The following is a 14,892-nucleotide window of genomic DNA, read 5'->3' as shown; positions in this document are numbered from 1 at the left end:
TTGGCCTCAAGCTTTCTTCCCTGTGCCTTTGATCCAGTACAGAGGCAAGCTGCCTTTTGGCTATGCGCGTGCCCTTTCAATACCACATAAATACATGCTATCAATGTATAGGCTCGTTTAAGCCCATTAGGTCTACCTATGCTGACCAAACTTTGTCATTGCAGCCTCGTTCGTATCCAGAGGACGAAGTGGGCGGGATCTGAGGAGCACAACGTACCCATACTTTCTTAAGTTTAACATAAACAGTTCCCCTAATTTATGTTAAAAGCCAACCGTCCCTGGACGGTTAATTCAGTCTTTTGAAATGCTTCAGCTGAAGGGAGAGTTAGAGAGAGTCTCTTGTCTTTGGTGCAGAGGGAGAGACAGACAACTGAACAAGAAACAAGCCATCTCGCCAAGGTGTCTGCTGCTTGAAAGAAACGTAAATGTGTGCACTTAGTTAATGTGTAAATGTAAAGGCTGTTTGGAAGCCGGTATTCTCTTTAATTGATAGAGGCACTTGAGGATTTTTCTTTTTGAGAGGTATTATAAGGTGACCTGATGAGCTGTGGAGAGCTTGCTTGTAACTGACAGCTATAAAACAATTACACTAGGTGGAATCTGCATATTAGTCAGATCTATAGTTTGTATGCACTTTTTTTTATCTTAAACCTAGATCTTTTTGTGCTCAGTGTGACAGCCTATCTTATATTGTGTGTATTGCAAGTTTAAAATAATGACATACATATTCCCAGTGTTTCTGTCACAGGCTGAGACCTCATTACACCAAATACACAAAAGTCACTATTCCTCACTGCACCTACTAGCATTCAATTCTGTGCCTCTCTGGGTACACACACAGATATCTGCAGTGATTGCAACCAATAGGAACTTTACAGCGTAATATATTACATCTCTCACGGATTAGTTTAACATGCTTTTATTTTTCAATTAAGGTGTGTGTTATTTTATATGTAGTTACTTGAAGGTGAAAGACCATCAAATAGTTACAGAATATTTTGTTCTTTTTAGCAATATATTGGATCCCACACCGCATTCACTGATCCCTCCCCCATTGGACTCATTGTCATAGTTCCCATACTTTTTTTTAGGTTGATTTGACCGCTCTTAGTGTTACCATGGTTTGTCTGGTGATCTTTCTTAAGTTTGCCGGTAGAGTGCTTCCACTAAGAAACATGATGTTAATGCAGTATTCTGTGTATTTGTAGCTTATTTTAACCCCAATTTTTTAATTCCACTATGCAGCAAATCAAAAGTTGGCTCTTTTGGGATTTCTGATAGTTATAAATAATGGAACATCTGTGTTAGTTTTTCATCATTCTTCATGGATAGTAATGCCAGCACGTATATCGGAGGCATACATTTTGAGTCCTGTCAATTTGGCACAAATACATAATATGTACTAGATTAAGCTGGCCTCGAATTATATAAAAATGTTGCTAGGCCTGCAGGTCCAGTAATTTAAATAATCTACTCAACCTAACTGTAATCTACTTGACGCATAAACTGGTCTCATTATGTCATCCTAGGCAAATATTTTATTTTGCAAAACCACATTTTTCTTCATTATCACATATTGGGCACATTCTAATATGTGAGTTCTGAATTGTGGTCGTACAAAGAAACCTATTTGTTTTGATTTAATAGACTAAACGTTTGCTCCATGCATAATAAGAATCTAGCCCACATATAGGGTACACATGACCCCTGACCTGCCTCTGAGGGCCTGATTATGATGGCGGGCATCCAACTCCATCGCCGCAGAAATGGAACCTCCCAAGTCTGCAGTTACACCCGCCTAATTACAGTGTGACCGCTATGTAGGCAGTTGGAAAAATGCCTTTTACTATTGCGGCTTGCGCTGTGTCCTGTAAAAGGGCTGCAGCACAATCCGAAATGGAAAATGGCATTTTGCAAACATCCATGCACAGTGTGCCAGGCACCATGCAGTGCAAGGCACACGGAGTATGGATGTTTGGGGAGGCACCACATGTGCACCCCTGGACCCATAGCAAAGGCTTACAAGGTACGGAGGCCTCAAAAGTCCCTTGCTGGCTGCTTTTTCATGGCAGTCGGACCACCATGAAAAGGCAATTGGAAAGGGACATCGTAATCCCTATGGTGGTGCCTCAGCAGGCCCCGCCCCATTGTAGGGATCTCTGTCGGACTGACGCTCTGACAGGCTCCAGCAGCCTGTCGGAGGCATTGGTCAGACCCTCCGCCCGCTGCGACCGACCGCATCATTATGCAACAGTCGGACCGCAGCCTGATATGTCGTTCAGACCGCCACAGACAGCGCCCAACATCATAATCGTGCCCTTAGTTATAGCATTTCCATGAGGATAGGGGCAGGAATGTTTCTCACTTCATCTTTAAAAACTCACTTATAATAAATATATTCCTAAAGCATGAGGTAGTAATGCACTATAATTTACAGAAAGCACACTTGTCCATTGAATTTCCCAACAACTTTCCCACTAACATGCAGTTTTACTTATACAAGTAAGTAGAGTTGAAACAATCTGTGAAAATTGGGTTTCAGAAAACATATTTATCATTTGATCATCACCAAGTAAAGAGTTCTGATTTCCTTTCAGCCTGTTTAGATATTTCATTCATCACACAGAATTATAAAATAAGGGCTTTCATAACTACTGACATTTATTCTGAAATGTGTGCACAGTTCACTTTTAACTATTTAAATGTCTGTTAAAATAAAACATGACATCCTACAGCCTTTCATTTCACACTTTATGTACAGCGTGTTTGTCAGGCAGTTCACTTTAAAAAATATTTGAAGTTTGCAGACAGAGAAAGAAAAGTAATTGTAGATGTAAATTGACTTTTGACCTCTGTCTCTAAACACAGAATAAATGTGACAAGATAAACACATGATTTAAAGGCATCTTTTATGCTCCTTCATTTTGTGAGTTAACAGAACACCTTTTGTCTGTCAGTTTGCCAAAAGGGACGAGTTAGCCTTAAATATATATTGCCCAAATATCCGACACGCCATAGGAAGTAAGCAAGTAGATTTGCTGCGGCCTGTTAAGATTTGTCAGCCTTTTGCTCATGAATCAAAGGGGGATGTGGAGACATCCCTGTTTTAGGCTGATCGATGTTCTCACCTCCCTCGACAGATGGGTTCCATTTTCAACCTTGTTCTTAACCCAAGTGTTTGCATAGAGCAGCCTAATTGCCCTCAAGAGGTTGTGCGGGATCCCCCAAAGCTTGATCTTTTTCCACAGCTTTTCTCACTGGATGCGATCAAATGTTGCTTTGAAGTCGATGAAGCACAAATACAGTGATGTGTGGGTGTCATTAGCTCTTTTCAAAATTAGACCTAAGACATCAGATTTGAGAGCATCCCTTCTGGATTCGGGGCTGCCTGCCTGTTACTTCCACCCATGCCGCAAGATCTTGAAGCAGCAGTGATGAGAAATATTTGAGGTTTTCGTCCAACCATGCTACTAGATAGTAGATACATGGAGACTAGGCCGATCCTCCTTTGAAGAGTGGGTGGATAATTGAGCCTCTCCAACTGCCTGGATGGTCTTGAACATCTTTGCCAGGATGCGTGCCCATACAGAAGTATTTTGTTTGAAGAGAGCTTGAGGGATTCCATTTGGTCCGGGAGCACAGTGAGGTCATAAGTTCTCAATGATCTTGGTTATCGCTGAGACCGAGTACTTCAGTGGATCAGAGACAGTGCTCGCCACCTGGGAGTGTTCCAAGGGTGGCTCTAGGAAGGCTAGGCCTGTCGAGCATCCTGCAAGGTGTGACTTCAGGTACTCTATCCAGGTATCCTTGCTGATCTTAGCGTTGTTTGCTTCCCTTGTGCCTTTGTCGAGTTTGTAAACTTGTTTCCAAAACTTACTCGAGTTTTTTTGCTTTGATGCATATAGGAGCTTAGTCCATAAGGTTTCTTGTCTGTTTCTCCATAAGGCCCACACTTCTCTTTTAAAGGCCTTTTTTGTCCCTATGTAATGATTGTAGCAGCTCTATATTTTGGGGAAAACGTCGTAGTTGCCTGTGGGTTCTGCCAATTTTAGATCTTAGTTAACGGTACAAGTTGAGGACACTTGCCTTAATAGTGTATTTAGTTATCTGCTGTTCTTGATATTTTTTTGGCATAGCACACATGACAATCATGCATGCGGTCTGAGACCTAGGGTATTCGCCATGACTCTGAGACCAAGCGCCTAGCTCTGTGGTCTGGAAGGGAGTACTTGGCAAGCTGTCTAGTTGACATCAGAATTCTGTCCATGTTAAGGGCGTATACATTGTTTGGGTGCCTCCATTACGTTTCTCTGAATGATAGTCCTGACCAGACCTTTCTTTCCAGTCAGAGATATGTGTAGTGCCTGCAGGGTCCACACCTGTAAAGTATTCAGTTGAACGCAGTTTCCAGAACCTGCACTGACATCCCTAAGTGGAGAAGTGTGGCCCAATGGTTATAGCGGCAGACCCTGATGCAGAGGTCTATTCCCACCTCGGCGGGTCTTGGGCTCAATTTCCTCGGACCTGATAATTCTCTCGCCTCGGTGCCTATTCTAATTCATGGTTCCCACTCTGCAACTCTGGGCAATAGCTTGCTTAATCTCCACAACAGCCCCAAAAACGCTAGAATGCCTGGCTTCACCTTGGGGTGCCCAGGAGTGGGCACTTCACTGGGAAAAGCCAGGAAGGGTTCCACAGCGATATGCGTAGAAGCGCCAAGATGCCTCATGGGTGATTCGTGCGCTATACAAGTACTACTACATTTACATTTACATTTACATTAAAGATGTATGTGTGTGTTTGTTGTCTGGTAGCAGGACTCAATATTGTTTGTGATTGTGAGGCTGCAGAGATCAGTACGATCCATTTTGGATATCCCTGGTAAAAATATATAAAGATGGAAGCCATAGTAGGTCAGGCCTCTGGACATCCTTGGTAAAAGATCCCAATCCCCAGTGTTGTAGCTCAATATGCCTTGCTTGTCCAGTGGCAAAGGAGCAGGTTTTGACAAATGCAGATTTCATTTTAAAAAGGCTTTTTCCTTTCTAGTTAAATCATATGTTCCTATTTTGGTAGTTGCTGAAGTTTTTTTTGCATAGGATGGTGAAGTCTCCTAGCAAAAGATATTTCTCAGAGTAGGATTATGATTTGTATTCGTTATTTGAACCTCTGGTACTCTTTTACCTGCTTCAGTGTATATAGGCACTTGGTTCTGTGCCCCCCGTGTTTGCTCCGTTTTAGCTGATGCCAACAAATCAATGACATCACATAATACTAGTCCATAATTTTTGTAATAGAATGCTGAAAATGGTACTTAAGTCCTCAATTAGATGCTTTGTACTTGTTAGGCAAATTTGCCTGAGCCACATAATAGCTCAGATGTTTTATTTATTAGGATTGAAAGCAGAACTGAGTGGTTGCTTGTGTCATTATGCAGATCTTTAGTGATTGTGCCTTTGCATACATAGCATAAGATAGGAAAATATGATTGTGTGGAAAAACAGAGGTTCCTCTTGACCAATTAAAATTGGAACACACTGTTCCTATATCCTATCTGGCAAAGATAGGCACATTTAAATATAGCCATGATTTAAAGCAATTAACATTTGAGATACAGGAGAATGTACCAGAACTAACCAGAGCTGTAAATTGGAGGCAATATTTAGCACAAGATAGTAACTACTGCCTAGAAATCCTGATAGCTGTAACTAAAAGGTGGGAATGAATTTCAAGATTTCATTAGTTTCAGCTAAGTGCTTTACTTACTTTAAGAAAGAACTTAAAAATAAACTGAAAAGGCTACTGAGTGAATTCAGGTAGGATGTGATTTTGACTGATGTATACAGAACAAAGCTGAAATACCATTATTGTGAGACCCCAACAACGACTGATAAGCGGATACGAATGTCAGCAAATTGATCAATATACTGTTAGTTGGTCAGAACAAGGGTACATAGCGTTAGAGGTCTGAAGCAAAATTACAGTGTGTAGTGAAGCTGTTTCTTAATGTGTATTGTTTCTGAAGTTGCAACGAGGATGTAAACACATGTAAATGTAAATCAATTTATTTGTACGAAATGTGGAATTGATTTACTCCTGAAGAAGTGTTTACTAAGAGATGCAGAGTGATTAAACAGATTTCACTGTATAAAGTAATCTTCTTAAAATACAATTATTTTGAGCTTCTGAAATTGATGCAGTGAATTTATTTATGTCTTGAAACAATTGAATTGATAAATGTGAGAGAATTAAAACATAGGTTACTGAAATTATACATTTTAAAATATTGTGACTATCGCACTAAAGGTGTGTCTTCCGTGGTGCCAACACAATAGGATGGACTGATAGATCTGCATGTTGCCATCTATTGCAGCAGTAACCCTGCAGTAGATAGCTGGTGGTTTATTGCCAGTAGTATTTTGTCGCAGGTTTGTCTCCTTGCTTTTGTGTCTTCTTGTGATCATCTCATAGAGGTCTGGGACGTTATCCTTTATAGCCTCTGTTATCGCTGCTCAGGCCTATTTTTAGGATTTGTAAACAAACAAAAAATTCTTTCAGTCAACTGCCCTGAGAATAATAGAATGTATCCTGGATCCTGTTATTGTAGTTATTGCATCAAAGGATCAATCGCTGTGAAATTGAGAAATTGATTTAAAGCGCTTGAATCATTTTGAATAAGGCCCTTCCCTGTGGCTCGTTGTGGAATTGTATCTCTGACTACTTCATAAAATGTAGAAATAGAAAAAGACAGAATATTTACAAAAGTACTAAATCGTCATGGACTTTGCTTCAGCAGTATTTAACGATCTCTCTCAAACGATTAACCGAATTGCAGTTGAAGAGGCAAGCATAGGAAAGGCTTATTAAGAAACTAGTAAAACACCTTCACCTAAATGGGTTTTAAAACATAGCCTTGCATCCCATATGAACCATTGAAAACTACTCAATGGCTGATCCTGAGATTCTGCACAAAACTTATTGGTAACCAGGAGATAAAATAGACTTATTCGAGGTTTACAGCCTGTTTAGATGAACTGACGAAGGGCCACCTCCATTTAAGCATATGAGTGAAGCTGACTGCATCCTTCTTGTGGTGTGAATACACACTTAACCACAAGGCACTTTTTTTTTTGTTTTCAATCCCAAACTGGATTTGGGAGCTGGTTTGTGAAAGACACTTAAAGTGCTGTATCTGCCTCTCTGCCAGCTCCCACGTTCACCAGACATTTAGTTAGACATAGCTTTGTCAGTAAGATTGAGGGGGTGTGAACCTCGGATTTTCCAACAATCACGCCGGCACATGATGTTAAAATACATTATATGACAGGAATGCGAATTGGTAGGAATACAGAGTCCGAGAAAATACATTATTTTGTGAAATAACCAACATTTTGAACAGTTTTTAAGCAGAGAGAGGGAGAGAGTGTACATGTTTGTGTCTGTATGTATAGAAATTCCTGGTGAAATCAGACAGACACCTCCCCGTATCTGACTGAAAGTACATGTACCCAATTATTTATCACAAAATACATTTGTTAGGGGGCTTCCACACGCCCCCCCTCACCCCTCCCCTGGACCTACGCCCCTGCCGTTAGAAGCACTGCAAGAGGCTGAGGTCCCCAGGGACACGCATACGCATCCCTCTGGGTTCTATCTGTTTGAGATTGCTGCCTGTTTGGCATAAAAGTGTCTACCCTTTTTAGCACCAAGCAGAGCACAGGCTTTGCCTGTCCCAGGCCTCAAGAAATCGCCACATGCGGGGCAAGTTATTTTTAGGGACTACTGACCCAGTCTGGGGAGAAACTTCAGCTGACAAAGAACAGGTGTTAAGGGAGTGAAGAACAATAAAGTTGTCTTTAAATGATGTTACATTTGCTGTGTGGTCAAAGACAGAGGTCAGATGTCAGCTTATGTCTTCTTACATATTGTTCCTTATTTTATCCTAGAGATCACCATTGCAAAATCCTCTAACTTTGCAGCCAGAGAAAGAAAAGTAGGGAACTGTCTGGCAGTCATGCTGAGTGTAATGAAAGACCGTAGGATGTAGTTTCTTTCTAAACAAAAACAAACAAATGAAATACCTTGTTAATGAACTGTACAAATATTTCGAAATATATTTAGTAGTGAGGAAAGTATTTTTTTTAACGATGGGTTATAGAAACAAATATTTTAATTGGATCAGAATATTTTAATTGGATCAGAACAAATCAGAACACTTTACTTAGTGATGTGCAAATAATAAATATTTGCTGATACCCAGTTTCCCCATGATCTTCTGTATGCGCTATGATTATCAGTAAAACTGCATGTCACCATGAAAGTTTGCGGCTATTTCAATGGAAATGTGCTGTCTTTAAATTACACTGCATCATGATTTAGTAATATATCTATTAAAAGTGAGAGTTCTAAAATATGAACTCAAAAATATTCCTGCCCATACCCTGATAACAATGCTATTGATGAACCAAGAGGCAAGTGAGGGGTCTTGTGTATCTTTTAATGTGGCTAGATTTTTGTTATACATGGTGCAAAAGTTTAGTCTATTAAATTAAACATAAGAGTTTTTGTACATCAGACATGCTGAACTCACATATTTGAAGGTACCCTTATATATTTTAATGAATAAAAGGCGATTCTGTGAAATAAAATATTTGCCTAGGATCACACAATTTGGACTGTTTATTGGTCAAGTGCATTACAGTTAGGTCCAGTGGTTTATTCAAGTCACTAGACCTGCAAGCCTATGAACATTTGTATGATTTTTCAAGGCCTGTGTTGTGAGTCATGCCAATTTCCTCCTGCTCGTGATACTGTAACTGCAGAGCCCTATTTTATTAAAGAAACAGAGTGCTAACCTCTCTCCATGGATGCATTGGCCATTTGCCAAATGGTGACTAGTTTACACGCTCCTTAGCAGTGCTATAGGGCATACCCAGCAGCAGCGGCCAGTGTTTTTTTTTTTTAAACACGGCCTATGTTGGCGCATGAGCAAGTCTGTGCTGTATGATTATTCTGACATCATGGCACCCTCAGTATGTAATTCTGTTGCCCCAGGTAATAACTATCTTTTCTCGATCACAGTCGCAAAGTATTCCGTACCACGGAGCATATTTGTGCCAAAGGTGAAGACGGTCCATGTCTCAGTTAGTTGATCAAGTTAAGGCTGGCTCTAGAGGGGGAAATAATTATGAAACATTTTATATTTTCCAATTTTACAAAACAGTCCACTCTATTTCCAGCATGATGTCTGTTTCGGTAGCTTGATAAACAATGCCCTCTGCACCTAGTATTGCAATCTTTTATTCCTAACATGAATGGTGACCCCCTGCATTCTCGGATGAAACAATAAATACAAATCAGATTTTTGCTCAGAGGCTTTTTAGCATGTAAGATCTGTTTCTGTATTGCTGCGTTCGTACTATCCTTTCTTTATTTCAGGAAAGCTTGTACTCCGGGGTTTAAGTGGGATGAAAAAACTGGGGGTCTCTCAAAGGGGCGTGGCCAATGTAATTAAGGGCGTGGCTTACACCTTAGTTAAGAATCTGTGCTTAGTTAGCATAGTGTGCTACCCGACTTGTATTTTACAGTTTGTCATTGCATCCAGATATATGATAAAAACAAGTAACATCATACCTACAACAAGTCAGGACTATTGGCTTTGTCAATGGTTGTTAGTTGCATAAGATAAATAAGCAGCAACTTTGGCTTGTAAATATTATTGAAAAAGCTTCCACTTTAAGCCCTGGTGACACCACGGCTATGTAACTGGTCCTGAGTTTTGAGAAGGGAAATCAATCTAGAGATAAAATTACTCTCTTTAAAGATTTCCCTTCTCCTACAACGCCCCCCTGGCATGACGTCATGCCGTAACTTCTCCACTAGTGAGAAGTGAGCAGTGTGAGCAGCGCAAATCGATGTGCCTGCTGTCACGGCAGTCCAGAAAAAAACGGACCGCCTGTGATTGGGCACAAAACAGAGCCTGATAGAGACCTGTTTCGAGGACCCCTTTAAACAAGCATTTACAATGCAATATGTCTCGCATTTTTTAAGTTTGAGCTATTGTCATTGCTAAATATTGCAACACCAATTGCAACAAAAGTCTATAAATTGTAGGCCAAAAAAGTGTATTTATTTTTGTAGCAATGGTGTCATGCTGCGCGTTAGATGAATATGTTTAAAAGTAAAGTGTGCCATACTGCGATTGCTACAACATTTAATTGTGGATGCGTTAACAATTGATGTGAGCACTGATGGCTGGTGGTGTGTGTGCCTGTAGAAATTGTGCTGATGGCTGGTGGTGTGTGTGCCTGGTGGAAGTGTGCACTGCTGGCTGGTGGTGTGTATGCCTGGTGGAAGGGTGCACTGAAGGCTGGCGGTGTGTGCTTGGTGAAAGCGTGCACCGACGGCTGGTGGTGTTTGTGCCTGGTGAAAGCGTGCACTGATAGATGGTGGTGTTTGTTCCCAGTGAGTGTGTGCACTGACGACTGATGGTGTCTGTGCCTGGGGAAAGTATGCCCTGACGGAGTGGCTGTGTGTGTTGCTGTGTGTGTGTGGCTGTGTGTGTGTGGCTGTGTGTGTGTGGCTGTGTGTGTGTGGCTGTGTGTGTGTGGCTGTGTGTGTGTAGCTGTGTGTGTGTGGCTGTGTGTGTGGCTGTGGCTGTGTGTGTGGCTGTGGCTGTGTGTGTGGCTGTGTGTGTGGCTGTGGCTGTGGCTGTGTGTGGCTGTGTGTGTGTGTGGCTGTGTGTGTGTGGCTGTGTGTGTGTGGCTGTGTGTGTGTGTGGCTGTGTGTGGTTTTGTGGTTGTGTGTGTGGTTTTGTGGTTGTGTGTGTGGTTTTGTGGTTGTGTGTTGGTTGTGTGGATGTGGTTGTGTGGGTGTGGTTGTGTATTTTGTGTGTGGTTGTATGTGTGTGTTTGGGTGTGGTTGTGGTTGTGTGTATGGTTGTGTGTGTGGTTGTGGTTTGTGTGTGTGTGTGGTTTTGTGTGGTGTGTGTGGTTGTGCGTGTTGTTGTGTGTTTCTCTTTTCCTCCTTTTCTGCAGGACACATTCCCATTTTATGGAAGCATTCATTGCAGCTCACAAATTACCGACGTATTCATTAAAGCATTTTTATATCTCTGTGTAACCAAAACTTTAATTACGTACAACGTTGTGCTCCATTAAACAATGCGCAAAAGCCCCATGTTCTTTCAATTCTAGCTACTGGATGCTAAGCATGTTCTTTAAACGCTTTCTTTATTTCACTTTAATCTTCCATTGGAAGATTGCGCCCACCTGCGGTATTTCATAAACGTCAGACCATATTACATAAAGTTCTGCGCCTCTGCGAAAAAGAGATCCTTAGGTTTGCCGGGCTTTTACTGCTTGTATGTTAAGCAGAGACTAGTGAACGGGCTTCAGGCGAAACCTGTTCTCGATCATGCTTGGTAGAGGCTTATATCAAGGGCTTGATATATAGGAAACGGTAACAGATGATGTAGTTACTCGCCAGAATAATATTTTTACTATTTCAAATACACTGAGCGCAAAAATATTTATAAGTACAGTAAGGAGTACTCTGGTATGCACTCTCATCTGCCCCAGAACATGCAACTTCCTATTAGTCTCAGCTCCTATTGGACACAGTCCTTTCTATTCTAGGATATTTTATACGACTATTCCCTGAAGGTTCCCATTTCAGGTGATAGAAGCCAATTAACGGAAGCATGTGATAGTATGTTCAAGAGAATTTCTGGAGTCCTATTGCATGTGCTCCAAAATGCCTTTGTATATAGGCCCCGCTGTGTATCATGTATATGCACATCCACCTCTCAGAGGCACAAGAGTGCTGTTAATTAGAATATTCAGAGAAAGCTGCTGCTTGCATTCACGTGCACATTTATTACATGTAAAAAAATAAAACAAGGTATGCAATCATCTGACTACTAAAGACAGAATCTGCTGCCCTTGCACTTTATCTGCTGTAATTAGGGTGGCATCTCACCAGACCTGGCCATTGAGCCTTTGAGAGCCCTTCTAAGTGGATTGGGGAGTTTTTGTTGTTGTTTTGTTTTAAAATCCCTCTGATCTAGCTATCCCGGTTTGATCTGAGCCACCGGGACAGCTTGCAGTAGAAGAGGCTCCCTGAACTGTATTGAGGTGTTAAAACGCAGCACACTCCAGACGAAGGCCTACAAGCAGATCTTATGAAGCCCCCTTCACATTCAGGCCGAAGGCCTATTGGTTCTGAATTTACAAGCTCTAAATAAATGTCAGCTTCTTTTCATCTTGGGAGGGCGGAGTGACGCAGGGGGCAGAGGGAAGCGACGAATAGTGAAGTATGTGACTTTTACAACTTCCTCTGGGCAGGCAACCTTCCAGTGAATTTACACGAATTAAGCATTGCATAGGTCGGATTTAAACACAAGTGGACTTACTAAAGGAAGGATAAAGGGGAAAGAACTTTAAGGAAAGCGAAGGTTGATTGAAGGCACTTGCAGCGTCCTGTTGCTCATCAAGGGTTCTCGAGTGACATTTGTAGTCGATTTTGGTGGAAAGGGCTACTGTATTAATAACCAAGACCCGATTATCATGTTTCAGTATTTGGCTGCAGGAAATCCTAAATGCATTTTTTCTTGCCGTGCGAGGCGCGCGCTTCTATTTGAAATACATGTTTAAATTTCCATCAAAAACATACTTTAAAGTGGTTCTGTGTGCACATAAATCTTTTGGCTGCAAATCTCAAAGGAAACGTGCTGCTGCAGCATTTGAAATGCTTTTAAATATCCCTGCGTTCCTTTAGTCACCGGTTTAAAGTAAGCACCAGAGTGCACGTGATGCCTTAATAAAATAGTTGCCAAAGCTACCTTCTGGTGAAGTTTGCGCTATACAAAATTTGCAAGTGGAATTTCCATATGCATTAAGTAGGTGTAATTGCTCCTGACGAGAGCCCCGAGAATGTTGGCCCCAGGGCCCGAGAATCAAACGCGGCTTAACGCTCCCCTCAGAACGGAGATGCAGGGGCTCAAAAAAGGGGTGGCAACACTGCGAAGCCTCGTTAACAACTGAATGGTCTTTCACCGACCTTTGAAGTACTCGGGTGCAGCTTCAATCAGATGGTCGCCAGCCCAGGAAGCTGTCTCGGCCCGGGCTGGCACACACAACGCTAGAGAGAGTGGTGGAGATATGGCTCTGACGCGTGCCTGGGCATATTTTGCCCCTCTTTGTGGAGAAAGTCTGTTACAAACACAAATTATCATCATGAGATTATGACAAACAAAAGCAGTTTCCAAATTAAAAGGGAAGCAGTCATTCTTTTATGGGCCTTCCTTTACACAATATTTCTCAGGTAGAACTATATTTTCACACACCACAGCTCTGAAGGAAAATGAGACAAACCTGTGCTCGCTATTTCCAAGCTGTTCAATTTGAAAATAAAGCCCTATCTCCAAGAAATATTGGGTCACACAAATTCACTCAGCGCAGCATATGCACTCTGCTCGGCACCACGCCAGTTCAGCCCATCAAGATACCACCATCTCTGTTGCCAATCCGCAACGCCACTTAACAAAACATTTCTGCTTGTGTTGAGGTCATGGGACATTTACAAAGAATAGAGCACCATTATTTTGCAAACATTCACCCATGAGCTGTGTGAGTGCTGAGTGAAGCTCAACAAGAGTTGCCACATAGATATTGAAGTTTGAAAAGGGCAGGTGTTAGCATCTTCTGGTATCTGGGGGGAACTTTTGTGAACAAGCCGGTGTAAACCGGAAAGGAAGGAGAACTAGTGAACACTGTGCCAATCAATATTAAACTGCAGGACAAAGAGGATTTTAAACAATAACCTTACACTGGGATCTTCTAGAATGACTGCAGGAAAGGGCCCTTGTGCCAGTAGGGTGCAGCTGCAGAAACAGCGGGGGAGCACATTCCTTTGAAGTGTTTGAAGTCTGATGGCCGGCTGCAAGCAAACCAGCATGAGTGCGGAGATTGCACATGCACGCACACATGCACTGTAGGCAATCCGCGTTGGCTCACGAGACCTAAAAAACTGCTGGTGCTCAGCACCAGTGAGACCCGGTCCACTTAAAGGCTTGCTTGTACTACGGTACCTGTGCTGTACATGTTTTGTATTAGAAATGCGAACTGGTTCTTCCTAGGCTCTACCTGCTCTCTGTGTGGAGGAGGGCAGCAATGCTGTTGCCCATGTGGTGCACTAAACATCTTTTCACTATAGAAAAATCATCATTGCATTTTATGTCTGATGTGGGTGTGAATAATCATTTCGATTTGTTCCGGTTACAAGGGAGAGATGCTAGAATCTTTTTTTTTTTACTGTTACTGGCTGAGGTGTGCCGTGGTATTTCAACTTGTAGCATTTATTTAGCGGTTAACTATAGGCTATGGAGGGTGAACCTTAATGGTGGTAAAGCTTATTAGGAAAAAAACACTTAAAGGCAAAGAACAACAAACTGGAACTAGGACGAGAACCAGCGGCAAGGGGGACAACCGACTGTGGGTGGATGGGTAAATGTCCTGTCAAAACCCCATGTGGAAGTTAAGACTTCTCTTAGTGTCTCTTACTTCTAACACAAAATTCAGTGTCATGAAAACTATCGCTGTATGGTTACTGGTTGGCCAGTGCCTCGTAACTCTTCTATCTCAATGGTTAGTTTTCAAACTCATTGATTACTTTTGTTTCTTTTCTTTACAGAAGCATGGCAAAAGCAGCAGGAAAAAGCATCAACCTGAGGGATAAACTGGATGGCAATGAGCTGGACCTTAGCCTGAGTGACCTGAATGAAGTTCCAGTCAAGGAGCTGGTTAGTAGCAGTGGCTTGCCTTCCTACATTGCTTTGACTCACTGCCTCCGCATCCCCACTGCAGGCCCCCTTAATATTTTGTCTACTATTCG

General features: G+C 41.9%; 1 protein-coding gene across 3 annotated transcripts in view; it reads left to right on the top strand.

Annotated features, from left to right (window-relative positions):
* The window catches only part of LRRC59 (leucine rich repeat containing 59), a 149,765-nt gene that overhangs the window by 81,530 nt on the left and 53,343 nt on the right, over positions 1-14,892 (top strand). For all 3 annotated transcript variants that reach the window (XM_086930819.1, XM_086930820.1, XM_086930822.1), the window contains exon 2: positions 14,692-14,800. In XM_086930819.1, coding sequence (XP_086786945.1) covers positions 14,692-14,800 — 109 coding nt within the window. The remainder of the gene's footprint in view (positions 1-14,691; positions 14,801-14,892) is intronic.

The sequence above is a fragment of the Lissotriton vulgaris genome, chromosome 7 (assembly GCF_964263255.1).
Source record: "Lissotriton vulgaris chromosome 7, aLisVul1.2, whole genome shotgun sequence".
Lineage (NCBI taxonomy): Eukaryota > Metazoa > Chordata > Amphibia > Caudata > Salamandridae > Lissotriton > Lissotriton vulgaris.
Note: the sequence above shows the minus strand (reverse complement) of the source record. Positions and strands in the feature narration are given on the sequence as shown.